The 22,775-nt window shown below is 35.5% G+C and overlaps 1 protein-coding gene across 5 annotated transcripts in view; it reads left to right on the top strand.

Moving 5' to 3' along the window:
- Pou2f1 (POU class 2 homeobox 1) overlaps positions 1-22,775 on the top strand; it is a 173,561-nt gene that overhangs the window by 115,719 nt on the left and 35,067 nt on the right. For all 5 annotated transcript variants that reach the window (XM_013151222.3, XM_063253603.1, XM_013151223.3 and 2 more), the window contains 6 exons: positions 7,139-7,239; positions 10,054-10,107; positions 11,779-11,898; positions 14,706-14,894; positions 17,123-17,249; positions 21,380-21,474. In XM_013151222.3, coding sequence (XP_013006676.1) covers positions 7,139-7,239; positions 10,054-10,107; positions 11,779-11,898; positions 14,706-14,894; positions 17,123-17,249; positions 21,380-21,474 — 686 coding nt within the window. The remainder of the gene's footprint in view (positions 1-7,138; positions 7,240-10,053; positions 10,108-11,778; positions 11,899-14,705; positions 14,895-17,122; positions 17,250-21,379; positions 21,475-22,775) is intronic.

Genomic DNA, 22,775 nt, shown 5'->3' on the forward strand with positions numbered 1-22,775 from the left:
AGTACCTTAACACTGAGCCACATCCCTAGCCCCCATCCCCTTTTTTAAAATTCTGGGACAGAATCTCACTAAATCACTGAGTTGCCCAGGCTGAGCTCAAACTTGTAACTCTCTTGCCTCAGCTTCCCAGAGTGCTGGGATTACAGGCATAGACCACAACACTTAGTTTGTTTTTGTTTTTGAAAGTGACTACCTTTGATTACTATAAAAATTGTAGCTATTTGATAATAAACCTCACCACCTCCCTTTTCAATACTTTGGTTTTTTTCTATTTTTACCGATGTCCTTTTCTTTTGTCTATAACAAAGAAATATTTTTCTTTGCCATTAAAATCCTCTTCTCACTCATAGTTGTTTCTTTCTTATGCTTTAGGTTCCTGCCCTAACTTTAACTCCCTGTTGTTCTTACCTTGATTGTGTTCTTTTTCATGGACTCTTTCAGTCTCCAAGTGTACTTGGTTTTTTTGTTTGTTTGTTTTTTGTCTTTTTCGTTTTTATCAGTACCAAGGATCGAACTCACGACTGCCTGCTTGCAAGGCAGGCGCTTATGCCGCTGAGCTAAATCCCCAGCCCTGTGTACTTTGGTTTTGATGAACCTAAAACCTTTCCTTTCCCCTTTAAACACCATCATATCCTGCGCCCAACACTGTCTGACTTACTGAAGGAAGAGCACCATCCACAGATCTTGATTTTATTACCTCTTGCCTCTGTTCCTTGTATTGGGAGTGTGTACCTGAAATGTTACTACCTGTCACTTTTGGCGTTTTTCTTTTACTATTTTATATAGACAGTAATTGTAAAAGCATAGATATATGTATTGTTTACACAATCATGTGTCTACCACACTAGCTAAGAAATGGTACCACTCCTCAGAAGGCCTCTGAAGACCCCCTACCCTAGTCATATACCATTCTTTTATCATAGACATAACTATTTTCCTGAATTTAGTGTTAATGGTCATGTTGTTTTCCTGTCTCTGGTGTTCTTTTGATAAACATCATGTTTTTTAGGTTCATCAGTTTAGTGCATGTGTCTGTAATTCATTTTCACTGGATATACTATCCCATTGTATGAATATATCACAATTTTCTTGTTCATTCTGTTACAGGTGGACATTTGGATTACATCCAAGCTTTTGCTATTATGAACAGTTGTGCTCTAAGTAATGTACTCTCTTGACACACATATGTGAAAAAGTCTCCAGAATATTTTCTTAGTAGTATAATTGCTGAACTTACTCTAATGTTACTCATGACTGCCAACTAGTTTCCAAAACAGTTGCACTGGCTTAGATTGCTACCAAAAACAGATGAGATTTTCAGTCTTGCCAAAGCTTGGTATTAACCAACTTTGTAATTTTAGCCAATTTATTGGATATATAGAATGGTATCTTATTGGGATGTTATTTGCATTTCTCAGGTTTCCATAGAGACTGAACTTTGTGCATATTTATACCATTTGTGTTTGTTTTGTGACATTCCTATTCATTTCTTTGCCCACTTTTTCTATTGAGTTGACTTTCTCTCACTGATTCATATAAGTTCTTTGGGTATTCTGAAAACTATCCCTGTTTTATGGCTTGCAATTTTGTTCCTTTTTATTCACTTTATATAGCCAGTTGGTGAAAAAGGCTTTTAATTTTAAAGCAATTAAATTTATGTCTTTACATTTTGGAATCTGATTAAGAAATCTTTGTCTTTCCCCATGGTATAAGGATAATGTTTTATTTTATCTTCTGAAAATGTTAACAGTTTTACACTTCATATTTAAGCCTTTAATCTTCATGAATTTTTCTTTTTATACAATGTAATTCAGTCAAATTTCATTTTTTTCCAAATGGATACTCAGTTACCCCTGTCTTATCCCTCCCTTTCCTCACTTTTGTTTCTTCTCACTTTTCATAGGTATATGTGGCTCTGTTTGTAGAATCTGCTCTGGCCTATTGCATTATACCACAACCTCTAATTATTATTGCTCAATATTGAGTCTTGATAGCTAGATCTTTACAATGTTGAGTCTTCCAATAATTCAGCATTTACTGTGTTATAATTTTCTGCTGATAGTACTTGCTGTATTTTGACAGATTTGCTCCTAGAACTTTTTTTCTTAAAGACAAGCTCTCACTGTATAGTTTAGGTTGACCTTGAATTCTTGAATTCACTGTGTGATCCGGGTTGGCCTTGACCTTGGCAGTGAACCACCTGCCTCAGCCTCCCAAATTGCTAGGATTACAGATGTGGACCATGACATCTGGCCCCAGAACTTTCTTTTAAGTAGTATACAGAAGAATTTTTAATTTTTTTAAGTACAAAGCCAGTTTTGAAGTAGATTTTATGTACTCAGCCCTATAAGATTGTTTATTCTAATAGTTATTAGATTCCTTAAGATAATCTACATGTATAATCAAGATTCATTGTTGTTATTTCCAACCCACATGTTTTATTTTCTTGCCTTGTTTTGCTATCTAGTCATGCCATTATAATAGAAATGATCAGAGCTGGCATCCTTATCTTGTTCTTAAAAGGAGTGCTTTTAACATTTCACCATTAACTGTGACATTTATTTTTTGTATACTATTCATCAGCTCAAGCTATTTTCTGTTCCTATACCTAAAAGTTTTATCATGTGTATATTAAAATGTAAGCATCTTTCTGTATTCTTGGAGATGACTGTAAACTTACCCCCACTTCCCTGTCCCACTGATGTATTTGATAAGTCCTGTTGATCGATTTTTTTAACCCCAAGTCAACCTTCTACTCCTGAAATAAATCTTTTTTAGTCATAAAATAGCTTCTACCTAGAGTAGGTTTGCCATCATTATTATTATTTAGGATTTTCTCCATATGTGTTTTATGGATGAAACTGTACATTATTTTTTTCCTTTTCACACTTACCTTTATCAAGGTTGTGCTGACTTCACTAAATGATTTAGGGAGTGTTGTCTGTTTTATTTCATTTTTGTTCTCTGTAAAAGTTTGTGGAAGATTGAAATTACTTGTTTCTTGAAATTTTGAAACCGCCCTGGGGTAAAATTCCTTAGGTACTTACTAATTCAGTTTCATTAAATGCTGTGGGACTCGTTGTGTTATCTGTGTCTTCTTGAGTCGGTCTTGATTACTTATATTTTCCACTGAGTTTTACCTTTACTAGTGTGCAGTTGTTTATTATCCATATGCACATACTAGGCAACTACTGCTGAGGGACATTCGTAGCCCTACATTCCTCTATCACTTTTACATGTATGACTAGACAAAGTCAGATGCAGTCCTTGTAATGTGACTTTTCCATTAACTAGTTATGCCCTCTTCAGCATATCACTTAAGATTCCTTAAAGCCTAGTATACAGGATCTGAAATTTAGCTTGAGTGCTATACTAATGAAGACTATAGAATCCCTCGCTCTCACTTCTAAATGCCTTCTGGACCACTTTTTGTAATTTTTTCAGAATTTCTCAATCTCCGTGTATCTTATGTTAATCTTAGATTATTCACCTTTTCCCCTAAAAAGTTAACTCCTATAGTTCCTTTTTCTATTGTTTCTGTTCTGCCAAACACATAAACCCAGATGGTACTGGGCTTTGGCTCCCACCAGCCTGTCTCCTCATACTCAAATCCAGTTAGTCTGATTCCCCTCTCCGTTGCTTTTAGCCCAGTTTTACAAAATCTCTATGTAATACAGTATCCTTCTTGTACCCTCACCTTACAGTGGAACCTCAGGCACCTTATGTAAAAAAAAAAAAAAAAAATTTATCTGCCTTTGCATCTTGAGTCTCTGAAGTTATCTGAGTTTGCTTTCTTTTTACCTTAGTACCTTTTTATATTTTGTGTAGTACTGGGGATTGAACCCAGGAACTTGTGCATGCTAGGAAAGTGCTTTAGCTAAGCTACAGTCCCAGCCACCCCACCAGCCCTCAATACCACCAGCCTTTTAATTTTGAGAGCGAGGGGGCTGGGGATTTAGCTCAGCAGTATAAGCCCCTGCCTTGCAAGCAGGTAGTCGCAAGTTCGATCCCCGGTACCGATAAAAACGAAAAAGACAAAAAAAAAAAAAAAATTTTTTTTTTGAGAGAGTCACTGAGTTACTGTGGCTGTCCTTGAACTTGAAATCCTGCTTCAATTCGAAGCCCTAGCTACCTTCCAAGTAGCTGGGAATGCAGTCCTGCACTACCACACCTGACTACCTTAGTATATTTGAGTACTGTTTTATATTTACAAGATGGTCAGTCAGTTACAGCCATCAAAAGAGACACAGTAGAGACTCAGGAAAACAAAGTTTATTATACTTACAGATCCTAGAGGCAGCATAATGCTCCATACATGTGCTTCTGGGAAAGTCACCAAAGATGGGCAGGAGTCAGAAAATGGAAGCCAAGTTCAAGCTACTACCTTTACTGGGTTTTCCTTGGGAAAGGCAAGGCAGGGCAGAGTAAAGATGAGGACTGGGAAGTTTGAATCATTTCACAGGGCTTTGAGCTGTGGAGGTGGTCTCTGGTCCTGGCTCTGGAATGAGTAAGAGAAAGGACTGTGCCCTTCAGAGTTGTTAGAGATGAGGCTAAGAATTGATTAATTTGTGTATCGAAGATAATGGGCCTCTGGCTAGGCCCTTTGCTATCTCTAAGAATTGACTGAACTTGGGGGGACAGTCTCTCCTCAGCCAGAAAGGGTTTTTAAGACGTCAAAACATAATATATTTTAAAAATTAAAAATATTTATAGTATAAATAACATACCTTCATCTCATTGTCCTAACAGGCAGAGCCATAGCTCATAAGTAATCTTAACCTGCTAATGCTGTTAGCAGTGGTCTACCAATAAACCATTGTTCTTAGGATGCCAGGAATCAGTCTCATGTTAATGCTTTGTGACTTACAAGGAGCTTGTTTTTGTTTTTATAGGAGTTAGAATGTGGAGTCAGTTTGTGTAGAATTTTATAGACTGTAAGAAAGCTGTATTTAGTCCTGAAAGCGCTTGTTTCTGTTTTTTTCACAATCTCATCTTTTAGATCTGTGGTTTGTATCATATATCTTGAGCATTTTTCTCTAATGGTGCACCATCCTTTCCATGGTTTTATTAAGGTTGATAAGCTAATGGAACACAATCTTAAAATCTTTACATAGGTAATGATTTTTTACGTAGAAATCAAGACAACCCATAATGATAAAATGCACGGCTTTAAAATTGTGAGACTTCTGTGTACAGCTTTATGGAAATAACTCTAATTACTTTAAATTTCATTTCATGCTAGTTTATAATTTATGAGTATTAGCTCTTAATTCTGTTAGCTGTGTGGTCTAATGTATAGTTTCTACTGGTGGAAGACTTTGGAAAAAAGGAATTGATCTGTATGAACTTAAATGAACATTATATATTCCTCTTATAATTATGCCAAAGAAACCTCGATTAGCCCTTCAGGATTATGCAATATAACAAAGAAATTAGAATATATAATGGCAGAAATTAGCACCTTTTAAAAGTTTTAAAAGACACAAGTTTCTAACTTGTGTCTCCTCACTGAGTATGTGTGCACACATAAGTGCGAAGATGGGCAATGGGCTGTTCCAATGGTAGAAGGAAATTGGAACATACCCATGTGTCTGGAGTTCCTGCAGTGTGTTACATCTTAGTGCAAAGAATTCTGGCTTCTTCTAAATAGCTGGTTGTAGTAATTTGAAAACTGTGTTATCACCACCTATGGGTTGCTAAGCAGTCCCACAAAAAGTGGTAGGAACATTAATTTTCCACTTCTCAAACTTTCATGAAGTAGGCCTGGTTTATCACCAAAAAGAATTACAGGATAAATCAGTGATAGGCATCAACAATTTTATTAAGCAAAATCAGAGTGCACACTCAGGAGTGTGCATGCTCGAGGAGTCCGGGGGTATTTATGTGATCTCAAGACAGATTATATTCTAGGATATGTGTTCCTAGTGTTTGTCAGGTTACTCATTAGTCAGCTAGGTTAAAATGCAAACCATTTATTTGCATGTGTTGGAAGTTTAGAGGTATGGGACCCAATTTATGGTGCTGTTTCCTTTAGGGTGGGAGTCTGAAGAATTTTTTAGATTTATAGTATCAAAAGAGAAACATGGATCCAATTTACATGTTTACTTGTATCTTGAAGACTGTTAGAAGTCTAGAAGTGAGATGCATGGAAGAAAAATAGGCCCAGAGCGTGTTGGGGGGAAGAAGACATAGTAACTGTGGATAACTCTGTACCTTAAAGTTGTGATTTCCTTAAAAGTACAATTTTAAAATTAAAATTCCCTTGTCTTATTTCTACCTTTCTTTATCTCTTCTGTTCTACCTCATTTTGTTCCTTAGGAGATATTTCTGGGTTTCAGAGTGCCATGTCTTTCCATAAATTAGTCCTACTCCAACATCAAATCATAGTATAAGTGGTTAAAAAGCACTTGGCATAACATTTTGAAAAATATAATAGAACCCTAAGTAAGATATCTGTAGCAAACTGTACTTAGAAAACAGTATAACTAGTTTGTCTTACAGTTACTGGATTTAGCTCAGGGGCAAAAGTGCCTGCCTGGCAAGCGCAAAGTAGTGAGTTTGCTCTCCAGTGCCAAAACAAACAAAAAAAAAGATAACTCAATTATCATATAAACCTTTGCCGTTAAATTGTCTTTCATTAAAGTGTTTAAATCAATAGTAAACCTTTTCTTATTCTTGTTAAAACAACCAGTAAATTTCTATCCCAGCCAGGCCTCAAGCTGAAGGAGAACAGAAGCAAATAACTCCTTGTTAACTATTTGGAACTCTGCCTCTGTGGTGTATTCCAGTAATGGAAATGATTTCTTAAAGCCATCTTAAGTTCTATGCCCATTCCAAACCTGGTCACTGCATCTATCCCTGAGTTCTACAACATGCTTTATGATTATAATTCATTATTTATGCTTTTATTTCTGTTCATTAAGCTTTAATAAAGCATAATAGTGTTACATGCTTTTCCTGAAGTCCTTCCTTTTGAAGAGAAACTCTTTCACTTTGTTTTCTTTTGAATCCCTTCTTCTTCGAAATATTTATATACTTATACCAAATAGGTTCCTAGTGAATGTTAGTGACTGATATCTGAGAATTTATTTCTTTTGGGTTTATTTTAGTAGTTAAAATTATTTTACTTGCTTTCTAGGCACACAAACCAATGGTCTGGACTTTCAGAAGCAGCCTGTGCCTGTCGGAGGAGCAATCTCAACAGCCCAAGCCCAGGCTTTCCTTGGACATCTCCATCAGGTAGAACCTGCTCAAGCATAAGTTGCATTAAAAGAATGAGATAATATGCTAGGGCTTAGGGACATTATTTCTGAATGTGAGGTTTTTAAAATTATTTAAAACTTAGTGCTAATTGCCATCATAATTAGGCACCATTCTGAATGGTTAGAATAGAATCATTACAGTGTAGTTGACCATATAACCAGTGACCCCACAGCTATGTGGAACAGAAAGAAAGAATTTCTTGTTGAACAGAGTATCTAGATGGCTATCACTGCCTGAGACCTGCTGTGTTAGGCTGTGAGCTCAAAGATTATGTTTCGCCTTTAAAATAGCTTCTGATCATTTTTATTTTTGCTTTACTATGAACCCCTAATTTGAAGTTAAAAATGCCTACCTGGACTTTATTACCCTGATACCATACAATTTTTTTTTCCTGAGTCTAAAACAGAATGTGGATTCTTTTTATTCATGTTTTATCTATACTGTGGAGGAAAAGAGAACACAAAAACAAACTGGCTATAATTATAGATCCTCTAATATCATCCAGACCAAAGGGTTGAAATCCAAAGAATTTATTTGAAACTTTTGAATCCTCCTCAAGACAGAAATCTGTGCTTAATTATCCACCATCTGATGAGAAACATACTAAACAGGCAGTGTGACAGCTTTTTCTAGCCACTTATTGACTGAGTTAGCACATTGAACTTTTCCTTACCATAGTTAAAATACGAACATACACAATCAGTTGTTTTAGATCTGTTGACATATTGAGTGTACACCCAATGTAGATGGGGGACTTTTCTTGTTTATCTATGTGCCTAACACCAAAGTGCACAACATGTAAGACATCATCAGTAATAATGTGTTAATGAATAGACAAATGAATGAATAGACAGATGAATGATAAAATATATGGAAATCCAGAGTAAGACAATACTTAGCTCAGCGTTACAACCTAAAGTATTTGTAGTATGCATCGAGTGTGGTTTTGGAGCTGAGTCTTCAACATAATTTAGAAATTAGCTAAATAGAGTGGTAAAGGGATGCTCTCACTTTATTTTAAAACTTTATTTAGAAAACTTTTTTAAATCTACAGAATTATTACAGCAGTAGGGCAATGTTACCTAAAATGAGTTTGTTACTATTTTATCATATTTGCTTTACCTGTGTATATGTATATATACATAGAAAATGATTTTATTGCTAGCTTATAGTTTATTTCTGCACTCTTGGTCTTTCTTTGTTTTCAGAACATTGACAGTTTTGAATAGTACAAAAGAGTTATTTTGTGATATTCACCAGTTCGAGTTTATTTGCTGTTAAATCCATGATTAGATTCAGGTTGTCTGCTCGTGGAAGGAATATAACAGAAATAACTTTGTATTGTGTTCTTCATAGTGCATTATAGAAGAAGGTACATGTCCCATTACTGGAGCCTCTGACTATGCGCAGTTGCTCATTTGTCTACCGGGCTGCCTCCTCTGTAAAGTTCCTCTTTTACCCTTTGTAGTTAGTATCTGTGCGGGAAGAGTCAAGAAAATGTAAATATATTTCGCTTGCAAGGGAGATCATCTTTTGGTGACTGTTGCATGAGTCAGTGATTATTATGATTACCAAGTAATAGTTTTCAATTCCATGTTCATCCTTAGTCTGACCTAACCATGATTTGAACTTTGTGAATGTATGACATGTGAATACTAAATATTACAACAAACTTTCATATGTGGTTCATGGGACAGATTTTTAATTTTAGCTAAAAGTTTTAAGTTATGACTAAATATTTTAAGGAATTCTCATATAATTATGTTTCTGTGTAAGATTGTTACTCTGGTGCATCATGGAAATTTTGAAATAAGATAGTTCCAATTATTTGAAATGACAAAAAATTATTGGGTCCTGACCTAGATCCCTGATATCCCAAACAAGTATACGGCAGAGGTTTAAATAAAGTGAGACAAATGGTATGAATTTAGGGCCCCTGGAGGGTCAAAACCCTTTAATTGAACTTGAGACCCCCGAGGGCTAAGACAAAGGCTTCTCTGGACCGCCCATTTTATTTATTAGGTCCAACAAGGGGCAGGGAAACTGAGGAAAGCACAGGCAATGAGCAGTACCTTGGGAATCCCTTCAAGGACGTTTTCAAATAATGAATCAAGTCAATTCAGTGAAACTGTCTTATCATGAAGACATGGTAAAAGAGAGACTGTAGAAATAATTCCTGCAACTGTAGTCTCTGTCTTGTTAATTGAGGTTGGAGCCAGGTGTCCACAGCTGTGGCCTTATCTTGCCCTTTGAGGTATCTCTGTCCTCACAGGCCTCAGCCAGGACCAGTGATTCATAGAGGTTCACTTACTATGAATCAGCTCTCATCGCCAGGCAAGTGGCCTAGGCCTAGGACAGACTCACAGATAAGCATAGAAAGCCAATTAGTAAAATTTAAATCCTGCTCAGAGCCGCTGCGTAGTGGTCTCCAACAAAAAACAGTATACAGAGATAACTTGTTCTTATGTGTTCCTTAGGATGATATGAAGGATAGATTAAGTTTTAAAAATCATATGAATTATGTGAATACAGACAAGAATGTTAAATAATGTGGAAGATCACAAATATGGCCTGCCTCAATGGCATCCACTTAATGTGGACATTTTTTAAGGTGGGCAAGAAACTGCATTTGTCCATAAAGTTCTAATACAATAAGATAAGCCTTTATATTTTCAGTTCTACTCAGAATATACATTTGGTAGAGATACTTGTGATATTTGTTTGACAACAAATTCTAGTAACAAATGTCAATACTTTTAGGCTACAATTGCCCAATTACTTTGCTTACAGGTCCAGCTCGCTGGAACAAGTTTACAGGCTGCTACTCAGTCTTTAAATGTACAGGTAAGTTAGAATATTGGATCATGGGCCAATTTTTCCTTTTTTGCCATAGTTTTTTCTAACAGATACAAAATAATTTTATAATAGGAAATTCTTAGATTATTATTTTATTGTTATATTTTCATTGCCGAATCTGATAAAGATCAAAATGATAATTATTGCCATTACTGGAAATCAGTTTTGTATTCTTTTATTTTGTATTAACCCAAGAGGCTTATAAGAAAAGTCTAATGCATATGTTCAGTAAAACTTTTCTGAGGTACACAGCTAAAACTTGTAACTTTTAAAAAGTCAAATAATTTTTTAAATGTCCTTCCATTTCCAAAGATTTGTTATTTGTCATTTTTCATGTCTTAGGGAAGCATTATAGTTCAGAGGAAAGAAGATTAGACCAAGAATTATGAGGTTCTTAGATATGATTCTCTTTCTGGGCTAACTAGTTGTGTGACCTATGGCAAATACTTAACCTCCTGGAACTCAGGTTTTCTTGTCTATGTTTAAGTGGGGATGAGTAACAGATTACCAGAGTTTTACTCTCCTTTAAAATGTTATGCTTCTAATATTGTAAGTAAGCCAGTTTATAGACACTGGTAATGGACACTGAAAATTTAAAACAAAACTTAAATCTAGCTACATGTTTTGCTCTTCTTTGAACCCTATGGCAAAACATGCAAAGTTCAGGTAATACATATTACTTCATAACATTTCAATGTGCTGCTTCCTTGATAGTGTTTACATAACTAAGTCAAGGGGGAAAAACAGTATCCTGGAAAGCTGATTCTGGTGTTGCTAATGACTGAAGACCTTGGGTTGGGCATTCCATGAAACCCAGTGGAGTATGGTCCTAGTAACACATGGAAACAAGAAGAGAAAAGAAAAGAGATAATGTGATCTTCCTTTCTCAGGGAGAAGAGGCGGAAAATTGCCTTGGTTGCCATGGTAAACTTTCATCCCTTAGAGAGATGTTGGCAAACAGGCTCTATCTCCAGTGCAGAATGTTTACAATCCGGCACTGTAATTATCTTTCAATGACTGGCAGAATTAATCAGAGCTTTTATGTTAATTAGCCTTGCTGCAGTCCCCAAAACAGGTGGTGGGAAATATGCAAATCTATGCAGAATTTTAATGTTTTGCATAACCATTTTTAATTACCATAAAATTTTCTCTCCATGCCCCTTTCAGGAGTTTGTTGTTTCTTGACTGCAGGATTTTCTCTCTAGCCTGTGTTACTTGATGAAAGATATTAGCTAGATTCACAGTTTCTTAAAATAAGAGGCAAAGAATTCTGTGGATCAAGCAGTCAGGCTCTAATATATTATATGAAGAAGCTTCAGATTGACCACTCTGTCTTTGAAAATGTTGATATGGAGTATCTAACAGAGAAACAGATTAAAAATGTATTCGTCCCTTTACTTCTTATTTTCAGAGTTGAGGATTTGAGGTTGAAAAAATCTTTGTTGATTAGTTTTGTTTGCATTGGAATAAAAACTTTTAAAACTTTGTGTTGTAAAACTTGAAAGGTACAGGCTTCCAAGAAAGGGGAAAAAAATAAATCAAAAACCTCAGAATTTGAGTAAACCATGTTTTAAATGATTGTTAAAATATAGTTACAAGTGCTGTATATTTAATCTTCTAATCAACTGTTGGAAATCCCTTCTTCCCACCCCACCTCAGGCAAAATCTAATGAAGAACCGGGGGATTCACAGCAGTCAAGCCAGCCTTCCCAGCAGCCTTCAGTGCAGGCAGCCATTCCCCAGACCCAGCTTATGCTGGCTGGAGGACAGATAACTGGGGTAAGTTTCCAATGAAAAAATTATAATAAACTTCCCGTGGTCAGAACTACCCTTGGCTGATACTATACCTCATTACAACCACCTACAGAGTTGGCAGTAACGTGTCACTATTGTGTCTTTAAGAAACATCCTATACTCTTAGACATCTCCGAAAAGGAATTATCTTTATCATAAGTGTTTAGAATTTCTTTTTTTTTTAATTTTTTTTTTTTAGAATGTAGTAAAAATACAAATAGAAGAAGATAAAAACAAAGCCAATTGAGACAATGTAGTGTAATTAGCACACAACTTCAAAGCAGGATACTGGGATAGTAGTAATAGATATTGTAGTATATCTCATTATCTTCACAATAGTTGTCCAGTCAATTAGGTATAGCGAAATCAAACCAATAACAGACCATTGTAAAACCAATTGAAGGAGAATATTAAATAGAGCATAACAATCATTATAAAACATAACAGTGAAAATAATCTTTGCCTTCAAAGAGAACATAGAAGGAAACCCCCCTTTTTGCTATATTATTGCATATGGTCATCCTCCCAAGAGATGCTCAGAATTCTGTTCCCAGTTGCTGACGGGCCGAACAGCTGACTGGTTCTCCTCCTGGCCAGCGCTAGGAGCGCTTATCAAGAGGGCGGGCAAATTGCTTTCTTGTGCAGCCATATAAGTCCCAACATGGCCAGGTCTGGGGTAACCGCTGGTTCTAGAATTTCTTTTGTTACAATTGCAGAAGCTCTGAGTAGACTATGGACTTTTAAACCCATGTTTCAGGGGTTACGTCATCATGCTATGGAGTCATTGTTACATGCTCGAGACCATTAGCTTGATGAAATGGCAGTTTTCAGTATGAGTTGTGCCATCATTGCAGGATAGAAGTTATAGAATGGATTTTAAAATAAACCTATCATCTTATATCCTGGCTCTACAGCTTATTGCGGGGACAAATTAATTACTTCATCTCTCATGGTTTTTCTTCTGTTAAATGGAAACACTAATAAACCTACCTCAAGTACTCACAGAGATTATACATTAAGTTCATAAAACAATACTTGGCACCAAGCAGTCAGTAAACGTTGTTTACTTTTACTAGTAACAAATTGACCTGACATTACATTGAGCTTTTAATCTTTCAGCTACCTTTGCTCTAAGACATAATTCCAAATATTTTTCCAAGGTGGAAGTTTTGTTGTTACTGCTGTTGTTGTTTTTAAGAGAAAAAAACAAAGATACAGAATCTCATGAACACGGTAATAGAAAATTGACACTGGTTAATATATTGTGTATCTTCAAAGTAGTTGCTCAGATTACAAGATACATGCGTGCATAATTGATCAAACAATATAAGCATAAGTCACTCTTTTCAGTGAACTAAAAGAAATCAATAGTATAATTATCTTAGCTATCTTTTGTATACATGTGTGTATATATATGTTTTTTCTTTCTTTTCCTCCAAGGTGAAAGTTTATCTTTAAATTATCTGGAGGGGAAAAAAAGGGAGGGAGGGAAGGGAATGATAAGGAAGAGTTTGTATTTACTTTACATCACATCAATCCTCAGGTTTATTTTCTGGCAGTGAAAGGCTTTTTGTTGGTTCGGTTTGCTTTGGTTTCATTTGGTTTGATTTGCTTTGGTTTGGTTGGTTTTTTTGAGACAGGCTTTCACTGTATAGTTCAGGCTGGTCTTGAACTCACATATGTAGCTGAGGTTGGCCTCAAACTCAGAAGGATACTCCTGCCACCACACCCAGCTTAGTGAAAGGCTCCTTTAACAACTGTTGCAAAATTGTTTATAAAATTCCATCAATAGAGATGAATATATGTATCTTATATAAAGTAAAAATATATACATAAACATCTTGAAAGATACTGAGTCTTCTAATAGCTCAATTTTTTGCTATGATTGTAATGCACAGATTGTGTTTGGACCCTTTTGAAAGGAAGGTTGTGCTGCCAAGTGACATTTTACACACATCTACTATTGTGATTCCTCCTTGTTTGATCAGAATATGTTGCCAAAAGGAAATTTCAGCGTATTACTTTGACTAAAGCATATTATGAAGAAGTCGTATTATAAAAGCAGTTTAAATCTACTCTAAATATATTTCCCATTTTACTATTTGGATTTTATTTTTGTTGACTAGGATCTATAGAAGGGAGAGGCACTTCAGATTCCAGGTTCCTGTGGCTGAAGCTGCTATTAAACCTGGACCTTAAGCTTCATTTGCATGTAAAGAGAGTGGCTGTCACCACCTGTTTCATAAAGATAATGGGTTGGAAACGGGATGTAAAGTTGCAGAGACTCAGTGCTTTCAGTAATAGAAAAGATTGTGTTAAGGAGGGGCCTGTTGGGAGACATGGAAAAGAAACAAATGGAGCTCATATTCTTTAGTCACATCTTAGGACACAATGAAAATGTTGGGGTATGGCAGGGTGTCGCACTGATGGGAAGCAGCTGGGTCTTATCAGTTCTTTTCATGGTCATATCCAGTGTCCCTGTCCCTCACTCATCTGACTAATCTCTTACTGTTCTGTTGGGTGTAAAGTTCTTTTCGAATCCTCTCAGCATTGATTCCTTTTTTCCTTGTTTACTACTTAATTGCCTATCTCGCCTGAACCCTAAGATCCTAGACAAGCATGAATGATTAAGTTCAGAGTAAGGACCACCACTTTCATTTCAGAGTTCTGCTAGCATCTTAGTGAGGTTGAGTAGTCCTACCACCACTTGAGTTAACCATTTAGAAGCAGTGGACTTACATTGGGCGCCATGCTCTTTCAGCCTTCCCATTGTGTGTTCTTGTTTTGTTTAGCTCACGTTGACACCAGCCCAGCAGCAGTTACTACTGCAGCAGGCACAGGCACAGGCACAGCTGCTGGCGGCTGCAGTGCAGCAGCATTCTGCCAGCCAGCAGCACAGCGCTGCTGGGGCTACCATCTCTGCCTCCGCCGCCACGCCCATGACACAGATCCCCCTGTCACAGCCCATCCAAATTGCACAGGTAAGTAAGGAGCTCAGGGTCTGTGGCAGCAAATAAGTAATAAAGCAGCAGATTCTGTGACATGTTAAAGTAACTTACTGATTGTTGATATGGGCCCTAGATCAGTGAAGTAATCTTCACTGGTAATCTTTCCTTAGCAATGAAGAAATAATGCATCTGTTTGCTTATTTGAGTTGGTATTATAAATGAGCTAATTATTTGAATAACTGACTGTTTACATCAAGTGACAATTCTTGAATAAGTAGTTGCTATATTCCTGAAGCAGAGGATTACTGTATTTATCTTAATGAGCTAATTACAGTAAACATGAATTCTTTCATGTGATCTGCAGTAAACCCATTTGTAAGAGAGATGCAAGTCACTCTACTTTGGAACGATTAACACTGAAGAACTGTAATCAACTCTCACTTGGTTTCATTTTTCACATTTCTGGGCAAAGCATCCCAAGATAATAAATTTAAGAAGTACAGACAAATAGGACCAAAGAGAAAAATAAGTAAAATATTTTCTCTCAAAAAGAAGAAAAAGAATCAAGTGTAGTAGCTCTATCTCAAAACTTTGGGAGGCTGAAGTAGGAGAACCATAAGTTCAACCCTATCCCAGCTAACTTAGTGAGAATTATCTCAGAATAAAAAAGTACTGGAAATATACCTGATTGTGAAGGCCCTGGGTTCAATCACTAATACTGCAGGGTGGAGAGGTTATTGAGTGAAATATTTGAAGAGTTAATAATGAGTCTAGTTTTAGACAATTGCTTTATCCGTCAGAAAAAGACACAAAAGTGGATTTAAATTATAGTAAGAGCTTGACTACAGTTGAAAAAATAACATCAGGCTACTCTTTATTGCTATTATGCACAGTGTTTATCAAGGTAACACTTTCATTTGGGCTAATTTCTTCAACATCAAATAAACGTTTTTAGTGCATGAGCTGTGAGATCTTATGTTGTCATTAGTCTAAATAAAACAGTGACTGTATAAAACACTAGTGCAAGATATTATCATTATGCTATAATGAGATTTATATATGGATAACTTTTTTTAAATTTTATTTAAAGGAAAAAAAAAAGTAAAAGGGTACAAGTAATACCGAATTTCAAAAAAATAAACAGTAAGAAATCACTAGCTAATAGATTACATATTATCATCTTAAAAATAGTTGTTCAAGTTACAAAATTGAAGCATACAAAGAGGACATTCAAACAGTAAGACTGCAAACAGTTGTGTTCAGTGATCCAACAAAACCTTAGTAATTGGTCATCTCTTACACACCTAAACACACTTGCAGTTGTATCCTTTAGAACACTTTCTTTTCCTCTCTTTTTTGCAATAAGAATTACACATTTTGGATTTTATTACTCCCACAGTTCTTACTGCTTTTTTTTTTTTGGAAGAGAATAAAACCAAATGTGACAAAACATAGTACGTGATGTAAAAACAGAATACAGACTAATCAACAATGGTTACCATAATGCCTCTTGCTACCTTAAAAAGAATTGCCTATATCATCAGGTATAATAAAATTGAACAAAACAGTACAGAATAAAACCTAAACATTGGAGACATTATAGGATTTCAAAAGAAGATAATAGTCAAACCAGAATGGGCATCATAGTGAATCTTATTGCCTTCAAAGTAGTTGCCTATACCCTCAAACTTGATACTATCAAATGAAACAGAATAGAGTAAAATCAGTCAAAACAAGATGGTGAGAACAATATAGGGCTTCAAATCAAGTTAATAGGAAATCAAAAAATAACTTTGTCTTTTAAATAATTTAACAGATTTCTCAGTACATCAAATAGAGTTGGTATCAGATTTTTTTAGCCACAGATCTAATTTATTGATGACAATTCAGGCATAGCACTCTCAATTTCATATAAGAGAAAAATAGATCAAACATATAAAAACTTTTTTTCTCCTGATTTTTAAAACCCATGTTAGAAAAATAGAACTGTAATCATTATTCTAAAAAGACTTTATAAATAACTTAAAAATTACCCATGACACTATGAATGCTATACCCACTAAAGGAGTGAGTTCTTAAACCAACTCCAGGGTCTCTACACACCATTTGAAACACTTTGGGGGCAGGGGAAGTGTGTGAAAAAATGCTCAGTAGAGACCCTTCCTTTGATTGGATGCAACAGAAGTCATTAGCAGGAGGCTTAGAACTAAGCAAACTTATTTTCAGAATCTCCAGTCTGTGTTTTAATTCTGCGTTTTCAGGACCTTCAGCAACTGCAACAGCTGCAGCAGCAGAATCTCAACCTGCAGCAGTTTGTGTTGGTGCATCCGACCACCAACTTGCAACCCGCGCAGTTTATCATCTCCCAGACGCCCCAGGGCCAGCAGGGTGAGTGATTCCCCAACTCCAAACACTAGTGCATCTCCATTGGTTTCTTAAAAATATTATTTTAATTGTCTATATTGGTGGGGTATGATGTGTTATTTCAGTATATGTGTACAATATATTAATCAAATACCAAGTCTTCGTTGTTTCTGGCTTTTTGTTTTCATTTCTTTTGCCTTTTTCTTCTTACATATTCATTCCAAAATCGTTCATTGTGTAAAAATGTATTTTTAGCATACATTCAGAATGAAAGAGTTTACAGTTTAGTGCCAGAGAAACATACCTATTACAAGATATTAGGTTTGATGTGCACAGAATGTTGTGGGAACCCAGCAGAGACCCTTTGTACTTTTTTGATGAGAGAAGCCTTCACAGTGAGATGCAAGAGTGGCTTTGTACAGATACAAAGGAGAGAATGTCAGTCATACAAAATGGAAGCATTTGCAAAACTCAGAGACATGGAAAAAATATTAATAAGCTGTGTACATAAAGTTGCATGTGTGAAATTTAAGGTCAGAAAGATTAGAGAAGATCAGATCTTTAGAGCACCTAACGAGTTTGACCTTTAGTCCAATAGCTTAATAGTTAACATAGTTCATTACATGTGTTTGTCTCTTGAAGAATTAGGAAAGAAGTGTCTGAGCCCCAGAATTTAAACCAGCCCTTTAACCCTGACCCTAAGTTGAGTGTTCCAATGCCTTTGAATGTAGGAAGCCTCTTGTGGGCTATACAAAACTATATAAAGTTGAAGTAAAAAGATGGTATTTCCCACTTTGTATTAAGAAAGCTGACCCTGAAACCTGAGGAAAAAAAAGTGGGTTGGATAAAAATATGGGTTAGGAGAACACTGCAATGGTCTAGTTGAGATTTTATATGGGTGGAGCTGTGGTTGTAAGGATAGAAAGAAATGATGATTTGGTGGGTAGAGATGTGGTAGCCAGTTATATTTGATTAATGATGAGGATGAGGCTCTAAGTAGTTCTTGGTTTTTTAGGAAACCGTGAAGGTTAATGGGTAAGAAAATGTTTACATAATAATAAAGATCTGTAATTTTAAAAAAAATCTTTATATAAAATATAGGAGGAATAAGTAGATATCAGAAGACGATACTGTGATTTTAGAGGTCAAAACTAGTGAAGAGTCATAATAACAATGAAAGAGAATTTTAAGAAGGAAGGAGGAAATGATCTCAGCCAGAAATACTCAGATCCATACTGAAGTGTGTATATCAGGTTTGGTAATTGTTAAAGGTTTAAGATTGAATGAGTTGCTTTCATTTTATCTTGGCAAGGCCAAGAGCCTGGTTTTTGGATTTCATTTTTTGAAAGAATAAAGCTCAAAGTAATAAGAACTGTGGGAGTAATAAAACCCAAAATGTGCAATTGTCATTGTAAAAAAGAGAGGAAAAGAAAGTGCTCTAAAGGATATAACTGCATGTATATTTAAGTGAATAAGATAGATAACCATATTACTGAGTTTTTGCTGGATCATTGGACAGAACTGTTTGCAGTCTCACTGTTTGAATGTCCACTTTGTATGCTTTAATTTTGTAACTTGAACAACTATTTCTAAGATGACAATATGTAATCTATTAACTAGTGATTTCTTATTGTTTTTTTTTTAATTCTGTATTACTTGTACCCTTTTTCTGTTTTGTTTTGTTTTTTTCTCTTTTTTTTTTTTTTTTTTTCATTTTTATCAGTACCGGGGATTAAACTCACGACGACCACCTGCTTGCAAGGCAGGTGCTTATGCCGCTGAGCTAAATCCCCAGCCCCCTTTTTTTTTTCTCTTTAAATAAAATTTTTTAAAAAAGAAAAAATAAAGCTCAAAGTTGAGCATAGTAGCACTTGCCTGTAGTCTTAGCATTCTGGGAAGCTGAAGCAGAAGAATCATAATTTAACAAGACCGTGCTCAAAATGAAATAAGAAAGGGCTTGCTTTTGCAGTGTGATTTGTATTGTTGATGATATTACTATTAATTTATTACTGTCTGAATATTTAACTTCTAGCAAGAGAAATCTAGGCCATTTTCCCAAGGTCCCCCTTCCCTTAGGAAAATTATTATTGATACTGTTCCAAATTTTACACATAATTTACCGGAGGTTTTATTCTGCCCTTTCACCATTGATTATGAAACTAATCAAAGAAATACTCATATTAGAAGAAAATGGATGTTTGTTTTTTACTTGGCTTTTCCTTAGCTGGGAGGGTGAGGGAGGGTACAAGGGGTGGTCTGCATGAAGTTCTAAACCTTTATGGGGCCATTCAATTTTTATATAACTTACTATTTTTCAATATTCTTAGACCATCATCCTTTCAAAATATTTTTAATAGATTGGTTGTAATCCCTGACATAACATTTTTATTTTTTATACTACCCTTCAGGTTTTTTTGAAACCAGAAAAATTTAATATGATGACTAATTCACTCAACAGTTTGTTGAGTACCTGCTGATTGTTGTATAGAACTCTTAAGTGGTGGAATTATAATTCTGAAAAACACAAAATGCCTGCTGTCTCTTAGAAAAAATGAGATAGTAAACATGGAAAAATGATTCAAATAGTGTTACATACTAGGAAGACAGCATATCAGACTAAAGGAGTAACAGTTTGCCTGTGGAAGAATGGGTAGGTGGTCTGAAAGGACCTCTCTGGAAAAGTGTACTTTGAGTAGGAAACTGACAGTGGAGTCAGGGAGAACTGTCACTCCTAGGATCCAGGTGAAGAGTCTCATGGGCAGGGAGAATAACAACACCTGAGAGGGGAACAAGCTTGTCCTAGCCCAAGAAAAGAAAGCCTGGGACAGCTGGAGCTCAGTGAGTGTGAGGAAGTGGTAGGAAAGCGCCCGAGAGCTAAACAGGACTGCACAGATCAGATCCCACTCGGAAGAGAAGGTCTGCAGAGTGTTTAACTGGGGAGGATATGACCGAAAAGACAATCCTAGATACTCTGTGGGATTGAACTATAGGAAGTCACTGGAGGAACCAGAGTGGTCCCTTAAACTTCTCTCTTTTTTTTTATATGCCTTTTAAGAGTTCACTTAATCATACTTCATCATACTCATTTGCCCCAAACCAGTAAAATTTAAATCTGCTTCATATGTTTATCTTATTTGTGATATATATGGTGAATATGCTTTAATTTCTTAAGTTTGGGTAGTTTTTAGTTACTTAGAAATGATAAAATCTATGACTAGTTTAAGTTTTTAATTGTTGTCCTGTGTACTCCAACATTCCATTTGTCAAATTCAGTAGTCTGTGGGAATCATAGTTAGGAAAATGTTTCTCCAACTAATTTTAACTACATATATTTAAACAAAACAACTGGTAGCATTCCTTTTCTTTGAAGTACTACGTTCAATAATTTTATCTTATCAAAGATAATCTTATATTTAATATTTTAGCAACAGCATTATATTTGGAGTTAGGTCTTTAGATTACTGCTCCCCGCTTTTTAATGTAAGTTTTGACTATTGCCGAAGCTGCTCCTAAATTCCTAGACCAAGCAATCTTCTGCCTCAGCCAGTCAAATAGCTTAGAGTATTGGCATGCAACACCACACCTATCTGACTTATCTGTGACTTTTAAACTACGACAGTTCAGTATAGTACAAATAGAATTTACATTTCAGCTGAAAGGCAAAGGTTTTATGAAGAAAACTTTAGAAGACAGCATCCTTAAGTGGAAACTTAAAGGATCGCATGCTCCTTATATGAACTAGGTACTTCTGTGGTCCAGAATATACTGGCGTATATTAGTGGATTCCTGTTAAGAAGTTGAGCTGGGTTTTTTTGGAGGGGCGCAGGGGGTATGGTTGTTGTTTTGTGTTTTTTTAATTTCTAGTTGCTTCCATTTAGAATAGTTCTTCATATTCTTTATTTGCTGCCTATTAAAGAATTGGCCTATCAGAGAGCTTATTCAGATTACACTAAAGACATACCAATTTTAATTTAATGTTATGTGTCTTCTTGCCTACTGAAGTTGTACTTAACAAGATTGAACTTTAGACAGTAAGACAAGTTTGAAAACCAGTAAAACTATCAGATAGTTGGCTGAAATTTTTTTCAGTTTAATTTCTTATTCTTTCGTTTGCTGTTAATGTTTTGTGGCAATAACATGTTTATGTTTTACAGGTCTCCTGCAAGCGCAAAATCTTTTAACGCAACTACCTCAGCAAAGCCAAGCCAACCTCCTACAGTCGCAGCCAAGCATCACCCTCACCTCCCAGGTCAGTTTGCTCTTACTCTGTTGTGGGGAAAGAGTTTTGTACTTGTTTAGCTGAAAAAAAATCAAGAAGCTAATAATCCAGTCTTTAAAAACTGACCAAAAAATTCAAAGTTGGGCTTTTCAGTTTGGTAAAGCAGTGTTACCAAATTGTTATAATCTTTAAAAAATTTTTAAGATTCTGTATTTTTTTTATAATTCATAAAGAATATGTGTGTTAGAAGTAATGAAGTAAGACTTTTGCTGTACACATCACCACCCTGTAGTTAGCAGAAGATATTACCATTGAACCAAAAACCTGGGGTTTCACCTTAAAACTTGTCATTGTCCTTTGTTCTTCCTCAAAAATTGCAAAAAAGCTCTAATCTGTATATTTTCTTTCCTTTCAGAAGTTGAATGGTGTTTTAGTTCATTTCCACTAGACCATATAACCTCTATAAATCACATAAAAAAGCACAGGTCTTAAACATCTAGAAGTGTATGGATCTGTCTTCTACTTCCTAACAGTGGCTTTGAACATGTATGTCATTTCACTTTTCTGGATCTCATCTGTAACTTAGTTGACCGAACTGGCTGATCCTAAATCCCTTTTCCACATCAAACTCTCTTTTTCTAGAAGCTAATGCTTAATACTATACATTCATTTATAGTAAGAACTATTACATTTTAGGAACAGAAGGTAATTTTTTAAGATAATAAAGGACAGCTACCAAAAAAAAAAAAACTTTAATAATCACACTGAATTACCTTTCTTCTAAGATCAGAACAAGTTGACCACTGTTACCACTTTAATTCAGCATTATACTAGCAGTAAGACAAGAAAAACAAAGGACATATAGAATCTTGCTATATATTTTACTTCTTTAGAAAAAAACAGCTGACTGATCCGAAGGTAGTGAGTTATCTCAATTGACTGTTCACAGTCAGTACAGATTGACCTCCTTGTTCTACTCTTTTCCCCCCTTCTCACTACTGCACTTGACTAGTCTTAAAAAAAAAAAAAAAAAAAAAAAAAAAAAAAAAAAAAACAACTAAGAACTAGTAGATAGAGAGGCATAATTGTGTATATCAGAAATCTTAAGGTGTCTTTGGGGATAAAGGGACCTGCTGGAATAAGTGAGTTTAAATAGTATGTAGAATACAAACTCGATATACAAAAACCATTTCTGTTTCTGTACACTAGCAGTGATCATTTGGAAATTCGAATTAAAGGTAAATGTAACTTGGCTTAATCATGGAGATTAACTACAAAGGGCACAAGGAAACTTTTGGTGGTGATGAAAATGTTCTGTGTCGTAGTTGTGT

The sequence above is a fragment of the Cavia porcellus genome, unplaced genomic scaffold, assembly GCF_034190915.1.
Source record: "Cavia porcellus strain 051 isolate PalLab524CR breed Dunkin Hartley unplaced genomic scaffold, mCavPor4.1 scaffold_7, whole genome shotgun sequence".
NCBI lineage: Eukaryota > Metazoa > Chordata > Mammalia > Rodentia > Caviidae > Cavia > Cavia porcellus.